At 46.2% G+C, this 25,878-nt stretch overlaps 1 protein-coding gene across 1 annotated transcript in view; it reads left to right on the top strand.

Annotated features, from left to right (window-relative positions):
• Positions 1 to 25,878, top strand: part of LOC109887079 (ryanodine receptor 2) — a 307,522-nt gene that overhangs the window by 179,661 nt on the left and 101,983 nt on the right. Inside the window, 3 exon segments of the mRNA XM_031820923.1 lie at positions 5,199 to 5,329; positions 6,196 to 6,323; positions 18,116 to 18,311. Of these exon segments, the coding sequence (XP_031676783.1) occupies positions 5,199 to 5,329; positions 6,196 to 6,323; positions 18,116 to 18,311 (455 nt within the window).

Genomic DNA, 25,878 nt, shown 5'->3' with positions numbered 1-25,878 from the left:
AGCCTAACGGCCATGGAGTCAAAAGGCCATGGAGCCTAACGGCCATGGAGCCAAAAGGCCATGGAGCCTAACGGCCATGGAGCCAAACGGCCATGGAGCCAAAAGGCCATGGAGCCAAACAGCCATGGAGCCAAACAGCCATGGAGCCAAACATCCAAACAGCCATGGAGCCAAACGGCCATGGAGCCAAACATCCAAACAGCCATGGAGCCAACGGCCATGGAGCCAAACATCCAAACAGCCATGGAGCCAAACAGCCATGGAGCCAAACATCCAAACAGCCATGGAGCCAAACAGCCATGGAGCCAAACATCCAAACGGCCATGGAGCCAAACAGCCATGGAGCCAAACAGCCATGGAGCCATGGAGCCAAACATCCAAACAGCCATGGAGCCAAACAGCCATGGAGCCAAACAGCCATGGAGCCAAACAGCCATGGAGACAAACATCCAAACAGCCATGGAGCCAAACAGTCTAATAGTTAGTCTTTCTAACTATTTCTATTTACATCCTCAATTTCTGCAAGATGCCAAAACGTTGGACATAACAGGACAGGCCAGTGGATTCCCTCTGGGGGGGAGTTTTCTCTAAACCAATGCTTATGACACATCCAGAACCAGCCATAGAGCCTGCTGGATAATCTAGTAACAAAAACCTCCGTAACAACCGACAACATGCTAGATAAGGTTAGCGCGCTAGCTACACTGACAGCTGTCAACCGATAACATGCTAGATAAGGTTAGCGTGCTAGCTACACTGACAGCTGTCAGTGAACAACATGCTAGATAAGGTTAGCACGCTAGCTACACTGACAGCTGTCAGTGAACAACATACTAGATAAGGTTAGCGCGCTAGCTACACTGACAGCTGTCAACCGACAACATGCTAGATAAGGTTAGCGTGCTAGCTACACTGACAGCTGACAGTGAACAACATGCTAGATAAGGTTAGCGCGCTAGCTACACTGACAGCTGTCAACCGATAACATGCTAGATAAGGTTAGCGCGCTAGCTACACTGACAGCTGTCAACCGATAACATGCTAGATAAGGTTAGCGCGCTAGCTACACTGACAGCTGTTAACCGATAACATGCTAGATAAGGTTAGCGCGCTAGCTACACTGACAGCTGTCAGTGAACAACATGCTAGATAAGGTTAGCGTGCTAGCTACACTGACAGCTGTCAACCGATAACATGCTAGATAAGGTTAGCGCGCTAGCTACACTGACAGCTGTCAACCGACAACATGCTAGATAAGGTTAGCGCACTAGCTACACTGACAGCTCTCAACCGACAACATGCTAGATAAGGTTAGCGCGCTAGCTACACTGACAGCTGTCATCCGATAACATGCTAGATAAGGTTAGCGTGCTAGCTACACTGACAGCTGTCAGTGAACAACATGCTAGATAAGGTTAGCGCGCTAGCTACACTGACAGCTGTCAACCGATAACATGCTAGATAAGGTTAGCGCGCTAGCTACACTGACAGCTGTCAACCGACAACATGCTAGATAAGGTTAGCGTGCTAGCTACACTGACAGCTGACAGTGAACAACATGCTAGATAAGGTTAGCGCGCTAGCTACACTGACAGCTGTCAACCGATAACATGCTAGATAAGGTTAGCGCGCTAGCTACACTGACAGCTGTCAACCGATAACATGCTAGATAAGGTTAGCGCGCTAGCTACACTGACAGCTGTTAACCGATAACATGCTAGATAAGGTTAGCGCGCTAGCTACACTGACAGCTGTCAGTGAACAACATGCTAGATAAGGTTAGCGCGCTAGCTACACTGACAGCTGTCAACCGATAACATGCTAGATAAGGTTAGCGTGCTAGCTACACTGACAGCTGTCAGTGAACAACATGCTAGATAAGGTTAGCGCGCTAGCTACACTGACAGCTGTCAACCGATAACATGCTAGATAAGGTTAGCGCGCTAGCTACACTGACAGCTGTCAACCGACAACATGCTAGATAAGGTTAGCGCACTAGCTACACTGACAGCTCTCAACCGACAACATGCTAGATAAGGTTAGCGCGCTAGCTACACTGCCAGCTGTCAACCGATAACATGCTAGATAAGGTTAGCGCGCCAGCTACACTGACAGCTGTCAGTGAACAACAGGCTAGATAAGGTTAGCGCGCTAGCTACACTGACAGGTGTCAGTGAACAACATGCTAGATAAGGTTAGCGCGCCAGCTACACTGACAGCTGTCAACCGATAACATGCTAGATAAGGTTAGCGCGCTAGCTACACTGACAGCTGTCAAACGACAACATGCTAGATAAGGTTAGCGCGCTAGCTACACTGACAGCTGTCAGTGAACAACAAAATGTTAATGTTGATCAACGCCACGTGGAAATTCCCACTCCCAATTGGTGAATATACAGGACCAGTCAGAAGTTTGGACACACCTACTGATTCTAGGGTTTTTCTTCATATTTACTGGTTGAAAGAGTGTGCAAAGCTGTCATCGAAGCAAAGGGTTGCTGCTTTAAAGAATCTAAAATATATTCTGATTTGTTTAAATAAGGATCCGCCCCCTTTCCCCCCAATTTCTCCTAAAATGACATACCCAAATCTAACTACCTGTAGCTCAGGCCACGAAGCAAGGATATGCATATTCTTGGTACCATTTGAAAGGAAACACTTTGAAGTTTGTGGAAATGTGAAATGAATGTAGGAGAATATAACACATTAGATCTGGTAAAAGATAATACAAATAAGTAAAAACAACTGTTTTTTTTTGCATCATCATCATCTTTGAAATGCAAGAGACAGGCCATAATGTATTTTTCCAGCCCAGGTATAATTTAGATGTTGGCCACTAGATGGCAGCACTGTATGTGCAAAGGTTTAGACTGATCCAATGAACCATTGCATTTATGTTCAAAATTTTGCGTCAAGACTGCCCAAATGTGCCTAATTGCTTTACTAATACATTTCAAGTTCATAACTGTGCACCCTCCTCAAACAATGGCATGGTATTATTTCACTAATAGCTACTGGAAATTAGACAGTGCAGTTAGATTAACAAGAATTGAATCTTTCTGCCCATATCAGATATGTCTATGTCCTGGGAAATGTTCTTGCTAATCACATTAGCCTACGTTAGTTCAACCTCATGCTAATCACGTTAGCTCCACCGTGGACGGGACACTGATCCTGCAGTTTTAACACTTTTTTGGTTACTACATGATTCCATTACAACCTCATGCCAATCACATTAGCCTACGTTAGTTCAACCTCATGCTAATCACATTAGCCTACGTTAGTTCAACCTCATGCTAATCACATTAGCCTACGTTAGTTCAACCTCATGCTAATCACATTAGCCTACGTTAGTTCAACCTCATGCTAATCACATTAGCCTACGTTAGTTCAACCTCATGCTAATCACATTAGCCTACGTTAGCTCCACCGTGGACGGGACACTGATCCTGCAGTTTTAACACTTTTTTGGTTACTACATGATTCCATATGTGTTATTTCATAGTTCGATAATTCTGTCTTATTCTACAATGTAGAAAATGGTAAAAATAAAGATAAACCCTGGAATGAGTAGGTGTGTCCAAACTTTTGACTGGTACTGTAGATAAGTAGCCTTCATCATTCTTCTGAGGTGGAACCTAAATATGCCTTTCCTGTCTTGAACAGGAAATGACATCAAAATAGTGGTGGCTACTTCCTCTGGGGTGTTACTTTAAGGTCATCCATTTAGAATTGAGTGAAAAACACTCCAAATGCTTTACTCCTCTGAATGACCTGTACAACACCTGATATACGGTATCCATGGACCAAGATCTCACAAATTATGTTTTTCCAGGCTAGCATGTCAAACAACAGGCTAGCATGTCAAACAACAGGCTAGCATGTCAAACAACAGGCTAGCATGTCAAACAACATGGTAGCATGTCAAACAACAGGCTAGCATGTCAAACAACAGGCTAGCATGTCAAACAACATGGTCGCTACTGACCAATAAACATTATATATGCTGAGGTCATTTTTAATGTTTTTTCACGTTTTCTCAAACGTGACACTGGAAGTATGATAGATAATGACAATCTAAAAGTGTCCTGTCTAGAACCTTCTACAGACTATGTTGACACCACATTTCATACATTTACAACAACCATAGTTTGGTCTGTGGCTCATTTGAATATTGCATTAAGTCTAGTAAAGGATGTGACTGGGTTAAACCAGTTATTCTGAAGAAGGAGTGTCTTCCTGAACATGAGCTGTCCCTCACTTTTCCTCCTCCTCCTCCTCCTCCTCCTCCTCCTCCCCCTTCCTCCCCTACCTCCTCCTCCTCCTGCCCTTCCTCCTCTTCCTCCTTCCTCCCCCTACCTCCTCCTCTTCCTGCCCCTTCCTCCTCCTCCTCTTCTTTCTTCCTCCCCTACCTCCTCCTTATCCTCCCCCCACCTCCTCCTCCTCCTCCTGCCCCTTCCTCCGCTTCCTCCTTCCTCCCCCTACCTCCTCCTCTTCCTGCCCCTTCCTCCTCCTCCTCTTCTTTCTTCCTCCCTACCTCCTCCTTATCCTCCCCCTTCCTCCTCCTCCTCCCCCTTCCTCCTCTTCCTCCTTCCTCCCCCTACCACCTCCTCCTCATGCCCCTTCCTCCGCTTCCTCCTACCTCCTCCTTCTCCTCCCCCTACCTCCTCCTTCCTCCCCCTACCTTCTCCTTCTCCTCCCCCTACCTCCTCCTTCCTCCCCCTACCTCCTCCTTCTCCTCCCCCTACCTACTCCTTCTCCTCCCCTCCTCCTCTTCCTTCCTACTCCTTCTCCTCCCCTACCTCCTCCTTCTTCCTCTTCTTTCTTCCTCCCCTACCTCCTCCTTATCCTCCCCCTTCCTCCTCCCCCTTCCTCCTCCTCCTTCTCTTCCCCTTCCTCCTCCTCCCCTACCTCCTCCTTCTTCTCCTGCCCTTCCTCTGCTTCCTCCCCTACCTTCTCCTTCTCCTCCCCCTACCTCCTCCTTCCTCCCCCTACCTCCTCCTTCTCCTCCCCCTACCTCATCCTTCTCCTCCCCTTCCACCTCTTCCTTCTTCCTCCCCCTCCCTCCTCTTCCTCCTTCCTCCCCCTACCTCCTCCTCCTGCCCCTTCCTCCTCTTCCTCCTTCCTCCCCCTACCTCCCCCCTCCTCCTCTTCCTCCTTCCTCCTCCTCCTCTTCCTTCCTCCTCTTCCTCCTGCAGGCAGCGCCCAGCCCTAGGTGAATGTCTTGCAGCGTTCTCGGGGGCGTTCCCTGTGGCCTTCCTGGAACCAGAGCTCAACCAGTTCAACAACTACTCCATCTACATTACTAAGGGCTCCCGGGACAGAACAGGTACTGTTGCAAACTGTCCTTCAGGTGTTTTAGAATCAAAGACAGGATCAGTTTGGATGGAGAGATAGAGAGAAGCTTGGCATAAATGTTGCAAACTGAATTGAGGAATGACTGCATACAGTCTTTATGTCTCTCTCACTATCACCTTTTATCTCTCTGTCTCTTACTCCCTCTCTCCCTCCACCCTCTCTCTCCCTCTCTCTGCCTCTCTCTCCCTTTACCCTCTCTCTCTGCCTCTCTCTCCCTCCACCCTCTTTCTTTCTTTCTCTCTCTCTCTCCCTCCACCCTGTCTCTCTCCCTCTCACCCTCCACCCTCTTTCTTTATCTCTCTCCACCTCTCTTTTCCTCCCTCTCTCTATTTCCCTCTCTCTCTCTCTCTCTCTCTCTCTCTCTCTCTCTCTCTCTCTCTCTCTCTCTCTCTCCCTCCACCCTCTCTCCATTTCTCTCTCTCTCTCCCTTCCTTTCCCCTCTCTCTCTATCTCCCTCCACCCTCTCTTTCTTTCTCTCTCTCTCTCTCCCACCACCCTCTCTCTCTCTCTCCCTCCATCCTCTCTCCCTCCCTCCACCCTCTCTCTCTCTCTCTCCCTCCGCCCTCTCTTCCTTTCTCTCTCTACCTCTCTTTTCCTCCCTCTCTCCATTTCCCTCTCTCTCTCTCTCTCTCTCTCTCTCTCTCTCTCTCTCTCTCTCTCTCCCTTCCTTCCTTCCCTATCTCTCTCTCCCTCCACCCTCTCATTCTTTCTCTCTCTCCATTTCCCTCTCTCTCTCTCTCTCCCTCCACCCTCTCTCTCTCTCCCTCCACCCTCTCTCTCCCTCCTCCCTCTCTCCATTTCCCTCTCTCTCTCCTCTCTTCCCTACTGCTTCCACAGCTCTAGATCTGCCCTTCCAGGTAGGGGAGATGTGTCCAGTCATCCCGTCCCTGGAGAAGTCTCTGGAGGAGATCATGGATCTGGCTGAGTCCGGCCTGCACTACACGCAGATGCCTCACGTTATGGAGGTAGGAGACTGGTGGTAACAGGAGACTGGTGGTAACAGGAGACTGGTGGTTTATTAACAGGAGACTGGTGGTTTATTAACAGGAGACTGGTGGGTTATTAACAGGAGACTGGTGGTTTATTAACAGGAGACTGGTGGTTTATTAACAGGAGACTGGTTTATTACCAGGAGACTGGTGGGTTATTAACAGGAGACTGGTGGGTTATTAACAGGACACTCTGTCCATACTGCCAACCCCCAGGGCTTACCATGCCCATACTGCCAACCCCCAGGGCTTACCATGCCCATACTGCCAACCCCCAGGGCTTACCATGCCCATACTGCCAACTCCCATCGCTTACCATGCCCATACTGCCAACTCCCAGCGCTTATCATGCCCATTCTGCCAAAACCCAGGGCTTACCATGCCCATACTGCCAACCCCCATGGCTTACCATGCCCATACTGCCAACCCCCAGGGCTTACCATGCCCATACTGCCAACCCTCTATATGGCACAGGGATACCTGGGAAAAAGGAGTGTGGTCCTAGGTGAGCCACCATTCTGCCAGTTCCACACAGAAGCATAATACATCAATTCACAGGTTCTTAATCCCTTATTTTGATAGTGAATTCATAATCACCTTATCAGAGGTAATATTTCATAATATCAGATTCTAAATGGAGCAAAACAATAAATATAGCACACATAGAGAAAATTGTTATTTGGCCACGACGTACCACTGTATTCTGTTGGGGACACGAAACCATTACCACTAACCACTAGATGGAGCCAAAGGTCAATATATTGTCTGTAAGGGTCCATTAATGATGCAAAGAATGTACCAATTGTCCCAAGTCTATATAAGTGTTCCAAGGAACGTCAGTGTGTGTGTGTGTGTGTGGGGGGGGGGGGGGGGGGCTGTATTCTGGGGCCTCCAGCGGCAGACCTTGCATGAGAGCACCAGCTGTTCTGGATGACTGTACAATCACGCTCTCCACAGCCGATGTGAGTAAAGACCTTTTAAACAGGTCAACAGTCACAAGGCTGCAGGGCCAGAGGGATTACCAGGACGTGTGCTCTGGGCATGCGTTGACCAACTGGCAGGTGTCTTCACTGACATTTTCAACATGTCCCTGATTGAGTCATTAATACCAACATGTTTCAAGCAGACCACCGTAGTCCCTGTGCCCAAGAACACAAAGGCAACCTGCCTAAATGACTACAGATCCGTAGCACTCACGTCCCTAGCAGCTCAGCGTTCAACACCATCGTACCCTCAAAGCTCATCACCAAGCTAAGGAACCTGGGACTAAACACCTCCCTTTGCAACTGGATCCTGGACTTCCTGACAGGCCGCCCCCAGGTGGTAAGGGTAGGCAACAACAGATCTGCAACGCTGATCATCAACACGGGGGCCCCTCACGAGTGCGAGCTCAGTCCCCTCCTTTACTCCCTGTTCACCCACGACTGCACGGCCAGGCACAAGTCCAACACCATCATTAAGTTTGCTGACAACACAACAGTGGTAGGCCTGATCACCGACAACGACAAGACAGCCTATAGGGAGGAGGTCAGAGACCTGGCCGGGTGGTGCCAGAATAACAACCTCTCCCTCAACGTAACCAAGACTAAGGTTATGATTGTGGACTACAGGAAAAGGAGGACCAAGCACGCCCACATTCTCATCGGCGGGGCTGTAGTGGAGCAGGTTGAGAGCTTCAAATTCCTTGGTGTCCACATCAAAAACAAACTAGTCATGAAGAGGGCACGACAAAGCCTATTCCCCCTCAGGATATGCACAGCTTGGTGATGAAGTGTCCCTGAAGATATGCACAGCTTGGTGATGAAGTGTCCCTGAAGATATGCACAGCTTGGTGATGAAGTGTTCCTGAAGATATGCACAGCTTGGTGATGAAGTGTTCCTGAAGATATGCACAGCTTGGTGATGAAGTGTTCCTGAAGATATGCACAGCTTGGTGATGAAGTGTTCCTGAAGATATGCACAGCTTGGTGATGAAGTGTCCCTGAAGATATGCACAGCTTGGTGATGAAGTGTCCCTGAAGATTTGCACAGCTTGGTGATGAAGTGTCCCTGAAGATATGCACAGCTTGGTGATGAAGTGTTCCTGAAGATATGCACAGCTTGGTGGTGAAGTGTTCCTGAAGATATGCATCACCATCTGGTTGTCCTCTAGGTCTTTTCCCAGATGGCCATTTAACCTCCAGAGAAATATCACAACCTTCTGTATCCAGCTCTGGAACGCTCACCTGGTGGAAACATCGGCTTCAGTATCCACCATGAAGACAACGGGCTCTTGGTGGAATCTGGATAAAACACCAATGAGACTGTTTGTCAAGTCTGGGCCCTGTAGAAGCTAAGTCTTCAGTGATGTCTCTTGATAGGTGGCCCTGTAGTCTGGGCCCTGTATAAGCTGAGTCTTCAGTGATGTCTCTTGATAGGTGGCCCTGTAGTCTGGGCCCTGTAGAAGCTGAGTATTCAGTGATGTCTCTTGATAGGTGGTCCTGTAGTCTGGGCCTTGTAGAAGCTGAGTCTTCAGTGAAGTCTCTTGATAGGTGGCCCTGTAGTCTGGGCCCTGTAGAAGCTGAGTCTTCAGTGATGTCTCTTGATAGGTGGTCCTGTAGTCTGGGCCCTGTAGAAGCTGAGTCTTCAGTGATGTCTCTTGATAGGTGGCCCTGTAGTCTAGGCCTTGTAGAAGCTGTGATGTCTCTTGATAGGTGGCCCTGTAGTCTGGGCCCTGTAGAAGCTGAGTCTTCAGTGATGTCTCTTGATAGGTGGCCCTGTAGTCTGGGCCCTGTAGAAGCTGAGTCTTCAGTGATGTCTCTTGATAGGTGGCCCTGTAGTCTGGGCCCTGTAGAAGCTGAGTCTTCAGTGATGTCTCTTGATAGGTGGCCCTGTAGTCTGGGCCCTGTAGAAGCTGAGTATTCAGTGATGTCTCTTGATAGGTGGTCCTGTAGTCTGGACCCTGTAGAAGCTGAGTATTCAGTGATGTCTCTTCATAGGTGGCCCTGTAGTCTGGGCCCTGTAGAAGCTGAGTTTTCAGTGATGTCTCTTGATAGGTGGCCCTGTAGTCTGGGCCCTGTAGAAGCTGAGTATTCAGTGATGTCTTGATAGGTGGCCCTGTAGTCTGGGCCCTGTAGAAGCTGAGTCTTCAGTGATGTCTCTTGATAGGTGGCCCTCTAGTCTGGGCCTTGTAGAAGCTGTGGTGTCTCTTGATAGGTGGCCCTGTAGTCTGGGCCCTGTATAAGCTGAGTCTTCAGTGATGTCTCTTGATGGGTGGCCCTGTAGTCTGGGCCCTGTAGAAGCTGAGTCTTCAGTGATGTCTCTTGATAGGTGGCCCTGTAGTCTGGGCCTTGTAGAAGCTGTGATGTCTCTTGATAGGTGGCCCTGTAGTCTGGGCCCTGTAGAAGCTGAGTCTTCAGTGATGTCTCTTGATAGGTGGCCCTGTAGTCTGGGCCTTGTAGAAGCTGTGATGTCTCTTGATAGGTGGCCCTGTAGTCTGGGCCCTGTAGAAGCTGGGTATTCAGTGATGTCTCTTGATAGGTGGTCCTGTAGTCTGGACCCTGTAGAAGCTGAGTATTCAGTGATGTCTCTTCATAGGTGGCCCTGTAGTCTGGGCCCTGTAGAAGCTGAGTTTTCAGTGATGTCTCTTGATAGGTGGCCCTGTAGTCTGGGCCCTGTAGAAGCTGAGTATTCAGTGATGTCTTGATAGGTGGCCCTGTAGTCTGGGCCCTGTATAAGCTGAGTCTTCAGTGATGTCTCTTGATAGGTGGTCCTGTGAGGAAGGAGCAACACTCTAGTCACTGTGAGGAAGGAGCAACACTCTAGTCACTGTGAGGAAGGACCAGCACTCTAGTCACTGTGAGGAAGGAGCAACACTAGTCACTGAGTATGGAGCAGCACTCTAGTCACTGAGGAAGGAGCTGCACTCTAGTCACTGTGAGGAAGGAGCAGCACTCTAGTCACTGTGAGGAAGGAGCAACACTAGTCACTGAGGAAGGAGCAGCACTCTAGTCACTGGGGAAGGAGCAGCACTCTAGTCACTGGGGAAGGAGCAGCACTCTAGTCACTGTGAGGAAGGAGCAGCACTCTAGTCACTGTGAGGAAGGAGCAGCACTCTAGTCACTGAGGAAGGAGCTGCACTCTAGTCACTGTGAGGAAGGAGCTGCTAGTCACTGTGAGGGAGGAGCAACACTCTAGTCACTGTGAGGAAGGAGCAGCACTCTAGTCACTGTGAGGAAGGAGCAGCACTCTAGTCACTGTGAGGAAGGAGCAGCACTCTAGTCACTGTGAGGAAGGAGCAGCACTCTAGTCACTGTGAGGATGGAACAGCACTCTAGTCACTGAGGAAGGAGCTGCTTCTCACTGTGAGGAAGGAGCAGCACTCTAGTCACTGTGAGGAAGGAGCAGCACTCTAGTCACTGTGAGGAAGGAGCAGCACTCTAGTCACTGTGAGGAAGGAGCTGCACTCTAGTCACTGTGAGGAAGGAGCAGCACTCTAGTCACTGAGGAAGGAGCTGCACTCTAGTCACTGTGAGGAAGGAGCTGCTAGTCACTGTGAGGAAGGAGCAACACTCTAGTCACTGTGAGGAAGGAGCAGCACTCTAGTTACTGTGGGGAAGGAGCTGCTAGTCGCTGTGAGGAAGGAGCAACACTCTAGTCACTGTGAGGTAGGAGCAACACTGTAGTCACTGTGAGGAAGGAGCAACACTCTAGTCACTGTGAGGAAGGAACAACAGTCTAGTCACTGTGAGGAACCAGCAACACTCTAGTCACTGAGGATGGAGCTTCTAGTCACTGTGAGGAAGGAGCAACACTCTAGTCACTGTGTGCTTCTACACCTGCATTGCTTGCTGTTTGGGGTTTTAGGCTGGGTTTCTGTACAGCACTTTGAGATATCAGCTGATGTAAGAAGGGCTATATAAATACATTTGATTTGATTTGAGGAAGGAGCAGCACTCTAGTCACTGAGGAAGGAGCTGCTAGTCACTGTGAGGAAGGAGCAGCACTCTAGTCACTGTGAGGAAGGAGCAGCACTCTAGTCACTGTGAGGAAGGAGCAGCACTCTAGTCACTGAGGAAGGAGCTGCTAGTCACTGTGAGGAAGGAGCAGCACTCTAGTCACTGAGGAAGGAGCAACACTAGTCACTGAGGAAGGAGCTGCTAGTCACTGTGAGGAAGGAGCAGCACTCTAGTCACTGTGAGGAAGGAGCAGCACTCTAGTCACTGTGAGGAAGGAGCAGCACTAGTCACTGTGGAAGGAGCTGCTAGTCACTGTGAGGAAGGAGCAGCACTCTAGTCACTGAGGAAGGAGCTGCTAGTCACTGTGAGGAAGGAGCAACACTCTAGTCACTGAGGAAGGAGCTGCTAGTCACTGTGAGGAAGGAGCAGCACTCTAGTCACTGTGAGGAAGGAGCAGCACTCTAGTCACTGTGAGGAAGGAGCAGCACTCTAGTCACTGTGAGGAAGGAGCAGCACTCTAGTCACTGAGGAAGGAGCTGCTAGTCACTGTGAGGAAGGAGCAACACTCTAGTCACTGTGAGGAAGGAGCAGCACTCTAGTCACTGTGAGGAAGGAGCAGCACTCTAGTCACTGTGAGGAAGGAGCAGCACTCTAGTCACTGAGGAAGGAGCTGCTAGTCACTGTGAGGAAGGAGCAACACTCTAGTCACTGTGAGGAAGGAGCAGCAGGTAGCCTAGTGGTTTGAGCACTGGGCCAGTAACCGAAAGGTTGCTGGATCGAACCCCTGACAAGGGGTAGTCAACCCACTGTTCCCAGGGCGCTGAAGACGTGGATGTTGATTACGGCAGCTCCCCTGCACCTCTCTGATTCAGAGGTTAAATGCAAAAGACACATTTTCAGTTGAATGCATTCAGTTGTACAACTGACCAGGTATCCCCCCTTCCCCTAATACAACTGACTAGGTATCCCCCCTTTCCCTAATACAACTGACTAGGTATCCCCCCTTTCCCTAATACAACTGACTGGGTATCCCCCCCTTCCCCTAATACAACTGACTAGGTATCCCCCCTTCCCCTAATACAACTGACTGGGTATCCCCCCTTTCCCCTAATACAACTGACTAGGTATCCCCCCTTTCCCTAATACAACTGACTAGGTATCCCCCCTTTCCTTAATACAACTGACTGGGTATCCCCCCCTTCCCCTAATACAACTGACTAGGTATCCCCCCTTCCCCTAATACAACTGACTGGGTATCCCCCCCTTCCCCTAATACAACTGACTAGGTATCCCCCCTTTCCCTAATACAACTGACTAGGTATCCCCCCTTTCCCTAATACAACTGACTAGGTATCCCCCCTTTCCCTAATACAACTGACTAGGTATCCCCCCTTTCCCTAATACAACTGACTAGGTATCCCCCCCTTTCCCTAATACAACTGACTAGGTATCCCCCCCTTTCCCTAATACAACTGACTAGGTATCCCCCCTTTCCCTAATACAACTGACTAGGTATCCCCCCCTTTCCCTAATACAACTGACTAGGTATCCCCCCTTTCCCTAATACAACTGACTAGGTATCCCCCCTTTCCCTAATACAACTGACTAGGTATCCCCCCTTCCCCTAATACAACTGACTAGGTATCCCCCCTTTCCCTAATACAACTATGACATGGTTATTATAATGGTCTGGGCAGTTTTGTCCTGACTGTGTACACCGCAGGAGGCTGCTGAGGAACGGCAGGAAACACCTGGAAACCATGGAAACCAGGTGTTTGATGTGTTTGATACCGTTCCACTGACTCCGCTCCAGTCATTACCACGAGCCCTTCCTCTCCTAATTAGGGTGTCACCAACCTCCTGTGGTGTGCACAACATACCTTTACAGACAGGCTACAGGAAGGGGGTGTTCATTTCCATCCTGTTCTGACTGGTAGACCAGTTCACCATGTTAATTACAGTCTTTTCTGACTGGTAGACCAGTTGGTCATGTTTATGACAGTATGTTCTGTCTGGTAGACCAGTTCACCATGTTAATGACAGTCTTTTCTGACTGGTAGACCAGTTGGTCATGTTTATGACAGTATGTTCTGTCTGGTAGACCAGTTCACCATGTTAATGACAGTCTGTTCTGTCTGGTAGACCAGTTCACCATGTTAATGACAGTCTTTTCTGACTGGTAGACCAGTTGGTCATGTTTATGACAGTATGTTCTGTCTGGTAGACCAGTTCACCATGTTAATGACAGTCTGTTCTGTCTGGTAGACCAGTTCACCATGTTAATGACAGTCTGTCCAGGCTCTGAGGGTACAGGTACAGATCTGTGCGTCAAATGAATACCACTACCTCTATGGACAGCATAGAGAATCAGATAAGACTTGTGAGTTGGAATTATAAAGGAATTCAGAATACCATTAAGAGGTGTATTATTCTGGTGCATTTCACATCTCTTAACTGTGATGGGGCAATGTTGTAGGAGACACATTTGAACACAGAATAATCTAAGAAATGGAGACAGAGATGGGTGGGCCAGGTGTTCTCTCCAGGCGGGTCAGGTGTTCTCTCCAGGTGGGTCAGGTGTTCTCTCCAGGTGGGTCAGGTGTTCTCTCCAGGCGGGTCAGGTGTTCTCTCCAGGTGGGTCAGGTGTTCTCTCCAGGTGAGTCAGGTGTTCTCTCCAGGCGGGTCAGGTGTTCTCTCCAGGCGGGTCAGGTGTTCTCTCCAGGCGGGTCAGGTGTTCTCTCCAGGCGGGTCAGGTGTTCTCTCCAGGCGGGTCAGGTGTTCTCTCCAGGCGGGTCAGGTGTTCTCTCCAGGCGGGTCAGGTGTTCTCTCCAGGCGGGTCAGGTGTTCTCTCCAGGTGGGTCAGGTGTTCTCTCCAGGTGGGTCAGGTGTTCTCTCCAGGTGGATCAGGTGTTCTCTCCAGGCGGGTCAGGTGTTCTCTCCAGGCGGGTCAGGTGTTCTCTCCAGGTGGGTCAGGTGTTCTCTCCAGGCGGGTCAGGTGTTCTCTCCAGGCGGGTCAGGTGTTCTCTCCAGGCGGGTCAGGTGTTCTCTCCAGGTGGGTCAGGTGTTCTCTCCAGGTGGGTCAGGTGTTCTCTCCAGGTGGGTCAGGTGTTCTCTCCAGGCGGGTCAGGTGTTCTCTCCAGGTGGGTCAGGTGTTCTCTCCAGGCGGGTCAGGTGTTCTCTCCAGGCGGGTCAGGTGTTCTCTCCAGGTGGGTCAGGTGTTCTCTCCAGGCGAGTCAGGTGTTCTCTCCAGGCGGGTCAGGTGTTCTCTCCAGGCGGGTCAGGTGTTCTCTCCAGGTGGGTCAGGTGTTCTCTCCAGGTGGGTCAGATGTTCTCTCCAGGTGGGTCAGGTGTTCCACATTCCACAGTACTACATAGAGCCATGACTACATGGAACTCTATTCCACAGTACTACATAGAGCCATGACTACATGGAACTCTATTCCACAGTACTACGTAGAGCCATGACTACATGGAACTGTATTCCACAGTACTACATAGAGCCAGGACTACATGGAACTCTATTCCACAGTACTACATAGATCCATGACTACATGGAACTCTATTCCACAGTACTACATAGATCCATGACTACATGGAACTCTATTCCACAGTACTACATAGAGCCATGACTACATGGAACTCTATTCCACAGTACTACATAGAGCCATGACTACATGGAACTCTATTCCACAGTACTACATAGAGCCATGACTACATGGAACTCTATTCCACAGTACTACATAGAGCCATGACTACATGGAACTCTATTCCACAGTACTACATAAAGCCATGACTACATGGAACTCTATTCCACAGTACTACATAAAGCCATGACTACATGGAACTCTATTCCACAGTACTACATAGAGCCATGACTACATGGAACTCTATTCCACATCAGGTAACTGATGCAGCAGTAGAATCAGACTTTAAAAACAGGTAAAAATACACCTTATGGAACAGCGGGGACTGTGAGGCAACACAAACATAGACACATGCATACACACACATGATAACATATGCACTCTACACACACGTAGACATGGACTTTGTGTTGTAGATACGTGGTAGTATAGTAGGGACCTGAGGGAACACCCTTAATATGTTGTGACATCTGTTGTGAATGTATTGTAAAAAAAAATGTTTTTAATTGTTTAACTGCCTTAATTTTGCTGGACCCCAGGAAGGGTATCTTTTGCCTTGGCAGGAACTAATGGGGATCCATAATAAACCCCAGGAAGGGTATCTTTTGCCTTGGCAGGAACTAATGGGGATCCATAATAAACCCCAGGAAGGGTATCTTTTGCCTTGGCAGGAACTAATGGGGATCCATAATAAACCCCAGGAAGAGTAGCTGCTGCCTTGGCAGGAACTAATGGGGATCCATAATAAACCCCAGGAAGAGTAGCTGCTGCCTTGGCAGGAACTAATGGGGATCCATAATAAACCCCAGGAAGGGTAGCTTTGCCTTGGCAGGAACTAATGGGGATCCATAATAAACCCCAGGAAGAGTAGCTGCTGCCTTGGCAGGAACTAATGGGGATCCATAATAAACCCCAGGAAGGGTAGCTTTGCCTTGGCAGGAACTAATGGGGATCCATAATAAACCCCAGGAAGAGTAGCTGCTGCCTTGGCAGGAACTAATGGGGATCCATAATAAACCCCAGGAAGAGTAGCTGCTGCCTTGGCAGGAACTAATGGGGATCATAATAAACCCCAGGAAGAGTAGCTTTTGCCTTGGCAGGAACTAATGGGGATCCATAATAAACCCCAGGAAGAGTAGCTGCTGCCTTGGCAGGAACTAATGGGGATCCATAATAAACCCCAGGAAGAGTAGCTGCTGCCTTGGCTGGAACTAACGGGGATCCATAATAAACCCCAGGAAGAGTAGCTGCTGCCTTGGCAGGAACTAATGGGGATCCATAATAAACCCCAGGAAGAGTAGCTGCTGCCTTGGCAGGAACTAATGGGGATCCATAATAAACCCCAGGAAGAGTAGCTTCTGCCTTGGCTGGAACTAACGGGGATCCATAATAAACCCCAGGAAGAGTAGCTTCTGCCTTGGCTGGAACTAACGGGGATCCATAATAAACCCCAGGAAGAGTAGCTGCTGCCTTGGCAGGAACTGATGGGGATCCATAATAAACCCCAGGAAGAGTAGCTGCTGCCTTGGCAGGAACTAACGGGGATCCATAATAAACCCCAGGAAGAGTAGCTTCTGCCTTGGCTGGAACTAACGGGGATCCATAATAAACCCCAGGAAGAGTAGCTGCTGCCTTGGCAGGAACTAATGGGGATCCATAATAAACCCCAGGAAGAGTAGCTGCTGCCTTGGCAGGAACTAATGGGGATCCATAATAAACCCCAGGAAGAGTAGCTTTTGCCTTGGCAGGAACTAATAGGGATCCATAAAAAATACAAATGCCCTATTTTGAGAGTAAAATATAACAGAAATAACCTAATTGTCAACCTCAAATGAATGACAATCACTGGATTAGGTTGCATATCAAATGAATGACAATCACTGGATTAGGTTGCATATCAAATGAATGACAATCACTGGATTAGGTTGCATATCAAATGAATGACAATCACTGGATTAGGTTGCATATCAAATGAATGACAATCACTGGATTAGGTTGCATATCAAATGAATGACAATCACTGGATTAGGTTGCATATCAGAATATTTTAAATCATGCATTCCTGTTTGGATGTATTTATTGAATACTATGTGAGTTGTCAATTACACCTCTTAATACAGCTTTATGAATGACTTAATAATGATTAATAATGACTTTATAATGATTAATAATGATTTTATAAATATCAATAATGACTTTGTAATGATTAATAATGACTTATAATGACTTAATAATGATTAATAATGACTTAATAATGACTTTATAATGATTAAAAATGACTTTGTAATGATTAATAATGACTTTGTAATGACTAATAATGACTTTGTAATGATTAATAATGACTTTATAATGACTTTATAAGGATTAATAATGACCAAATCATGAGCTGGTACCACCAAATCATGGGCTGGTACCACCAAATCATGAGCTGGTACCACCAAATCATGGGCTGGTACCACCAAATCATGGACTGGTACCACCAAATCATGGGCTGGTACCACCAAATCATGGGCTGGTACCACCAAATCATGTACCACCAAATCATGGACTGGTACCACCAAATCATGGGCTGGTACCACCAAATCATGGGCTGGTACCACCAAATCATGGGCTGGTACCACCAAATCATGGGCTGGTACCACCAAATCATGGACTGGTACCACCAAATCATGGACTGGTACCACCAAATCATGGGCTGGTACCAACAAATCATGAGCTGGTACCACCAAATCATGGGCTGGTACCACCAAATCATGGACTGGTACCACCAAATCATGAACTGGTACTACCAAATCATGGGCTGGTACCACCAAATCATGGTCTGGTACCACCAAATCATGCACTGGTACCACCAAATCATGGGCTGGTACCACCAAATCATGGGCTGGTACCACCAAATCATGGGCTGGTACCACCAAATCATGCACTGGTACCACCAAATCATGCACTGGTACCACCAAATCATGGGCTGGTACCACCAAATCATGGGCTGGTACCACCAAATCATGGGCTGGCACCACCAAATCATGGGCTGGTGCCACCAACTGATAACGTTGGTGGCCCCAGTGACACCAGGGGAAAATGTTGGTCTGGATCCCTGAGCTGACAAGAGATACGAACATGATTGAAAAGACAACACTGCTTAAACATTTAACATGAGCATTCCTCCCCCTGTCCTTATCCTCAGGTGGTGCTGCCCATGCTATGCAGCTACATGTCACACTGGTGGGAGCACGGCCCAGAGAACAACCCTCCAGAGACTGCAAACAGCTGCTGTACTCACCTCACCTCAGACCACATGAATAGTCTACTGGGCAACATCCTGAAGATTATCTATAATAACCTGGGGATCGACGAGGGGGCCTGGATGAAACGGCTCGCAGGTAGAGACACACCTTCTATCTACCACATGGTCAAAAGCACTTCAGCCTGCTTGTCAATGTCTTGGTTGTTATGTGTGTGTGTGTACGTCGTATGTCGTCAGAGGGGATCGTCAGCAATAATCATATATGCACATAGAATTGAATTCCACTGTTTGTACTGAAAACTGTCTGCCTTAAGAAGAAGCCCACTGTGGGCAGGCCACTCAGTAGCATTGAGTCAAAAGTAAATGTCATGGACACGTCTACCTCGGATCATTAAAAACAATCAAGCAACCCAGAAAAGGACTAAAAATAGCCCATATTAACATATGTAGCCTGAGAAACAAGGTCCATGAAATTAGCAATTAACATCTGAACACATTACTATTCTGGCCATCTCTGAAACACACTTAAATAATTCCAGGAAAAATCAATAAGTTATGATGCAAGCGGCAGCTAAACGTGGTTATAGAATATACAGGAAAGATAGAAATGTTCCAAGTGTGTCGTCAGGTTGTTCGTCAGATCAAGAAATATTTTTCGACGTAGGAATCACTACAATACCTTCATCAATCTACACACAATACCCCATAATGACAAAGCAAAAACAGGGTTTTTAGAAACAAGATTCTTGGTGGTTCTGACCTTCTTCCATTTAAGAATAATGGTGGCCAATGTGTTCTTGGGGACCTTCAATGCTGCAGACATTTTTTGGTACCCTTCCCCAGATCTGTGCCTCGAAACAATCCTGTCTCTGAGCTCTACGGACAATTCCTTCGACCTCATGGCTTGGTTTTTGCTCTGACATGCACTGTCAACTGTGGGACCTTTATATAGACAGGTGTGTGCCTTTCCAAATCATATCCAATACATAGAATTTAAGACAGGTGGACTCTAATCCAAGTTGGTGAAACATCTCAAGGATGATCAATGGAAACAGGCCATGAGAAGACGTCGCTCTGTTTTCTTGACATCTCAGTTGACCAGACAGGTCCTACAGGCCCTGATTTTGTAGCACCTGGACTACTGCCCAGTTGTGTGGTCATGTAGAAGGACATAGGTCAATTGCAGTTGGTCCAGAACAGAGCAGCACGCATTGCACTTAGATGTACACGGAGGAAGAATGTCAATGACATGCATGTCAATCTCTCCCGGCTCAAAGTAGAGGAGAGATTGACTGCATCACTTTTGGTCTTTGTGCGAGGTATTGATGTGTTGACTACATCACTATTGGTCTTTGTGTGGGGTGTTGATGTGTTGACCTCATCACTATTGGTATTTGTCTGAGGTGTTGATGTGTTGACCTCATCACTATTGGTCTTTGTCTGAGGTGTTGATGTGTTGACTACATCACTATTGGTCTTTGTGTGGGGTGTTGATGTGTTGACCTCATCACTATTGGTCTTTGTCTGAGGTGTTGATGTGTTGACCTCATCACTATTGGTCTTTGTGTGAGGTATTGATGTGTTGACTACATCACTATTGGTCTTTGTCTGAGGTGTTGATGTGTTGACCTCATCACTATTGGTCTTTGTGTGAGGTATTGATGTGTTGACCTCATCACTATTGGTCTTTGTGTGAGGTATTGAGGTATTGATGTGTTGACCTCATCACTATTGGTCTTTTTGTGAGATATTGAGGTGTTGATGTGTTGACCTCATCACTATTGGTATTTGTGTGAGGTATTGATGTGTTGACCTCATCACTATTGGTCTTTGTGTGAGGTATTGATGTGTTGACCTCATCACTATTGGTCTTTGTGTGAGGTATTGATGTGTTGACTACATCACTATTGGTCTTTGTCTGAGGTGTTGATGTGTTGACCTCATCACTATTGGTCTTTGTCTGAGGTGTTGATGTGTTGACCTCATCACTATTGGTCTTTGTGTGAGGTATTGATGTGTTGACTACATCACTATTGGTCTTTGTCTGAGGTGTTGATGTGTTGACCTCATCACTATTGGTCTTTGTGTGAGGTGTTGATGTGTTGACCTCATCACTATTGGTCTTTGTGCGAGGTATTGATGTGTTGACTACATCACTATTGGTCTTTTTGTGAGAGATTGAGGTGTTGATGTGTTGACTACATCACTATTGGTCTTTGTGTGAGGTGTTGATGTGTTGACCTCATCACTATTGGTATTTGTGTGAGGTATTGATGTGTTGACCTCATCACTATTGGTCTTTGTGTGGGGTGTTGATGTGTTGACCTCATCACTATTGGTCTTTGTGCGAGGTATTGATGTGTTGACTACATCACTATTGGTCTTTGTCTGAGGTATTGATGTGTTGACCTCATCACTATTGGTCTTTGTGTGAGGTATTGAGGTATTGATGTGTTGACCTCATCACTATTGGTATTTGTGTGAGGTATTGAGGTATTGATGTGTTGACCTCATCACTATTGGTCTTTGTGTGAGGTATTGATGTGTTGACCTCATCACTATTGGTATTTGTGTGAGGTATTGATGTGTTGACCTCATCACTATTGGTCTTTGTCTGAGGTGTTGATGTGTTGACTACATCACTATTGGTCTTTGTGTGAGGTGTTGATGTGTTGACCTCATCACTATTGGTCTTTGTCTGAGGTGTTGATGTGTTGACTACATCACTATTGGTCTTTGTGTGAGGTGTTGATGTGTTGACTACATCACTATTGGTCTTTGTGTGAGGTATTGATGTGTTGACCTCATCACTATTGGTCTTTGTGTGAGGTATTGATGTGTTGACCTCATCACTATTGGTATTTGTGTGAGGTATTGATGTGTTGACCTCATCACTATTGGTCTTTGTCTGAGGTGTTGATGTGTTGACTACATCACTATTGGTCTTTGTGTGAGGTGTTGATGTGTTGACCTCATCACTATTGGTCTTTGTCTGAGGTGTTGATGTGTTGACTACATCACTATTGGTCTTTGTGTGAGGTGTTGATGTGTTGACCTCATCACTATTGGTCTTTGTCTGAGGTGTTGATGTGTTGACTACATCACTATTGGTCTTTGTGTGAGGTGTTGATGTGTTGACTACATCACTATTGGTCTTTGTGTGAGGTATTGAGGTATTGATGTGTTGACCTCATCACTATTGGTCTTTTTGTGAGATATTGAGGTGTTGATGTGTTGACTACATCACTATTGGTCTTTGTGTGAGGTGTTGATGTGTTGACCTCATCACTATTGGTATTTGTGTGAGGTATTGATGTGTTGACCTCATCACTATTGGTCTTTGTGTGAGGTATTGAGGTATTGATGTGTTGACCTCATCACTATTGGTCTTTGTGCGAGGTAGTGATGTGTTGAAGGTACAGAACTCTCTGTTTAAGCAGTTGGCTCACACAGTTCAGACTCTCATCGGTACATCGCAAGATATGCAATCAGAGGGTCTCTTCACAGTCCCCAGGTCCAGAACAACAGGCTGGGAAATGCACAGTGTTAGAGCCATGACTACATGGAACTCTCTGCCACCCCAGGTAACTCAAGTTAGCAATAAAAACACGTTCAGAAACCAGATAGAAGAACATCTTACTGCACAACGGCGACTGTGAATAGACACAGCCATGTTATGTATCTTATATTGTAACGTGCACTGTATTATGTATTGTATTACTTGCCAGCAGCATACCACCCTGCATACCACCCTGCGTACCACCCTGCAGACCACCCTGCATACCACCCTGAGTACCACTCTGCATACCACCCTGCATACCACCCTGCATACCACCCTGAGTACCACCCTGCATACCACCCTGCATACCACCCTGCATACCACCCTGCATACCACCCTGCATACCACCCTGAGTACCACCCTGTGTACCACCCTGCATACCACCCTGCATACCACCCTGCGTACCACCCTACATACCACCCTGCATACCACTCTGCATACCACCCTGCATACCACCCTGCATACCACTCTGCATACCACCCTGCATACCACCCTGCATACCACCCTGCATACCACCCTGCATACCACCCTGCAACCAACAGAGTACCACCCTGCATACCACCCTGCATACCACTCTGCATACCACCCTGCATACCACCCTGCATACCACCCTGCATACCACCCTGCATACCACTCTGCATACCACCCTGCAACCAACAGAGTACCACCCTGCATACCACTCTGCATACCACCCTGCAACCAACAGAGTACCACCCTGCATACCACTGCTGGCTTGTCTCTGAAGCTAAGTAGGGTTGGTCCTGGTCAGTCCCTGGATGGGAGACCAGATGCTGCTGGAAGTGGTGTTGGAGGGCCAGTAGGAGGCACTCTTTCCTCTGGTCTAAAAAATAAATAAATATCCCAATGCCCCAGGGCATTGATTGGGGACACTGCCCTGTGTAGGGTGCTGTCTTTCGGATGGGACGTTAAATGGGTGTTCTGACTCTCTGAGGTCATTAAAGATCCCATGGCACTTATCGTAGGGGTGTTAACCCCGGTGTCCTGACTAAATTCCCAATCTGGCCCTCAAACCACCACGGTCACCTAATAATCCCCATTTTACAATTGGCTCATTCATCCCCCTCCTCTCCCCTGTAACTATTCCCCAGGTCGTTTCTGCAAATGAGAATGTGTTCTCAGTCAACTTACCTGGTAAAATAACGGATAAATACATGTAGGTGGGTGACCTTGACAGAATCCTTGGCTTGTTCCAGCAGGAACGGCTTATAGGGCCAGAGCCATCTCTGAAGCGTGAGGCAGAGGCACGAGATGATGTAGTTTTCTGTAGTGTTATGTAGTGTTAGGTAGTGTTATGTAGTGTTAGGTAGTGTTAGGTAGTGTTATGTAGTGTTATGTAGTGTTAGGTAGTGTTATGTAGTGTTAGGTAGTGTTAGGTAGTGTTATGTAGTGTTATGTAGTGTTAGGTAGTGTTATGTAGTGTTATGTAGTGTTAGTTAGTGTTAGTTAGTGTTATGTAGTGTTATGTAGTGTTAGGTAGTGTTAGGTAGTGTTATGTAGTGTTATGTAGTGTTAGGTAGTGTTATGTAGTGTTAGGTAGTGTTATGTAGTGTTAGGTAGTGTTATGTAGTGTTAGGTAGTGTTATGTAGTGTTAGGTAGTGTTAGGTAGTGTTAGGTAGTGTTATGTAGTGTTATGTAGTGTTAGGTAGTGTTAGGTAGTGTTAGGTAGTGTTATGTAGTGTTAGGTAGTGTTAGGTAGTGTTATGTAGTGTTATGTAGTGTTATGTAGTGTTAGGTAGTGTTATGTAGTGTTAGGTAGTGTTAGGTAGTGTTATGTAGTGTTATGTAGTGTTATGTAGTGTTAGTTAGTGTTAGTTAGTGTTATGTAGTGTTAGGTAGTGTTAGGTAGTGTTATGTAGTGTTATGTAGTGTTAGGTAGTGTTATGTAGTGTTAGGTAGTGTTAGGTAGTGTTATGTAGTGTTAGGTAGTGTTAGGTAGTGTTAGGTAGTGTTATGTAGTGTTAGGTATTGTTATGTAGTGTTAGGTAGTGTTAGGTAGTGTTAGGTAGTGTTATGTAGTGTTATGTAGTGTTAGGTAGTGTTATGTAGTGTTAGGTAGTGTTATGTAGTGTTATGTAGTGTTATGTAGTGTTAGTTAGTGTTAGTTAGTGTTATGTAGTGTTAGGTAGTGTTAGGTAGTGTTATGTAGTGTTATGTAGTGTTAGGTAGTGTTATGTAGTGTTAGGTAGTGTTAGGTAGTGTTATGTAGTGTTAGGTAGTGTTAGGTAGTGTTATGTAGTGTTATGTAGTGTTAGGTAGTGTTATGTAGTGTTAGGTAGTGTTAGGTAGTGTTAGGTAGTGTTATGTAGTGTTAGGTAGTGTTATGTAGTGTTAGGTAGTGTTAGGTAGTGTTAGGTAGTGTTATGTAGTGTTATGTAGTGTTATGTAGTGTTATGTAGTGTTAGGTAGTGTTATGTAGTGTTAGGTAGTGTTATGTAGTGTTATGTAGTGTTAGTTAGTGTTAGTTAGTGTTATGTAGTGTTAGGTAGTGTTAGGTAGTGTTATGTAGTGTTATGTAGTGTTAGGTAGTGTTATGTAGTGTTAGGTAGTGTTAGGTAGTGTTATGTAGTGTTAGGTAGTGTTATGTAGTGTTATGTAGTGTTAGGTAGTGTTATGTAGTGTTAGGTAGTGTTATGTAGTGTTAGGTAGTGTTAGGTAGTGTTATGTAGTGTTAGGTAGTGTTATGTAGTGTTAGGTAGTGTTAGGTAGTGTTATGTAGTGTTAGGTAGTGTAATGTAGTGTTATGTAGTGTTAGGTAGTGTTAGGTAGTGTTATGTAGTGTTAGGTAGTGTTAGGTAGTGTTATGTAGTGTTATGTAGTGTTAGGTAGTGTTAGGTAGTGTAATGTAGTGTTATGTAGTGTTAGGTAGTGTTAGGTAGTGTTATGTAGTGTTAGGTAGTGTTAGGTAGTGTTAGGTAGTGTTATGTAGTGTTATGTAGTGTTATGTAGTGTTATGAAGTGTTAGGTAGTGTTATGTAGTGTTAGGTAGTGTTATGTAGTGTTATGTAGTGTTATGTAGTGTTAGTTAGTGTTAGTTAGTGTTATGTAGTGTTAGGTAGTGTTAGGTAGTGTTATGTAGTGTTATGTAGTGTTAGGTAGTGTTATGTAGTGTTAGGTAGTGTTAGGTAGTGTTATGTAGTGTTAGGTAGTGTTAGGTAGTGTTATGTAGTGTTATGTAGTGTTAGGTAGTGTTATGTAGTGTTAGGTAGTGTTAGGTAGTGTTATGTAGTGTTAGGTAGTGTTATGTAGTGTTAGGTAGTGTTAGGTAGTGTTAGGTAGTGTTATGTAGTGTTATGTAGTGTTATGTAGTGTTAGTGTTAGGTAGTGTTATGTAGTGTTATGTAGTGTTATGTAGTGTTAGTTAGTGTTAGTTAGTGTTATGTAGTGTTAGGTAGTGTTAGGTAGTGTTATGTAGTGTTATGTAGTGTTAGGTAGTGTTATGTAGTGTTAGGTAGTGTTAGGTAGTGTTATGTAGTGTTAGGTAGTGTTAGGTAGTGTTATGTAGTGTTATGTAGTGTTAGGTAGTGTTATGTAGTGTTAGGTAGTGTTATGTAGTGTTAGGTAGTGTTAGGTAGTGTTATGTAGTGTTAGGTAGTGTTATGTAGTGTTAGGTAGTGTTAGGTAGTGTTATGTAGTGTTAGGTAGTGTAATGTAGTGTTAGGTAGTGTTAGGTAGTGTTATGTAGTGTTAGGTAGTGTTAGGTAGTGTTATGTAGTGTTATGTAGTGTTAGGTAGTGTTAGGTAGTGTAATGTAGTGTTATGTAGTGTTAGGTAGTGTTAGGTAGTGTTATGTAGTGTTAGGTAGTGTTAGGTAGTGTTATGTAGTGTTATGTAGTGTTAGGTAGTGTTAGGTAGTGTTATGTAGTGTTATGTAGTGTTAGGTAGTGTTAGGTAGTGTTAGGTAGTGTTAGGTAGTGTTAGGTAGTGTTAGGTAGTGTTATGTAGTGTTATGTAGTGTTAGGTAGTGTTATGTAGTGTTATGTAGTGTTAGGTAGTGTTAGGTAGTGTTATGTAGTGTTATGTAGTGTTATGTAGTGTTAGGTAGTGTTAGGTAGTGTTATGTAGTGTTAGGTAGTGTTAGGTAGTGTTATGTAGTGTTATGTAGTGTTAGGTAGTGTTATGTAG

The sequence above is a fragment of the Oncorhynchus kisutch genome, unplaced genomic scaffold (genome assembly GCF_002021735.2).
Source record: "Oncorhynchus kisutch isolate 150728-3 unplaced genomic scaffold, Okis_V2 scaffold3741, whole genome shotgun sequence".
In the NCBI taxonomy this organism is placed as follows: domain Eukaryota; kingdom Metazoa; phylum Chordata; class Actinopteri; order Salmoniformes; family Salmonidae; genus Oncorhynchus; species Oncorhynchus kisutch.
Note: the sequence above shows the minus strand (reverse complement) of the source record. Positions and strands in the feature narration are given on the sequence as shown.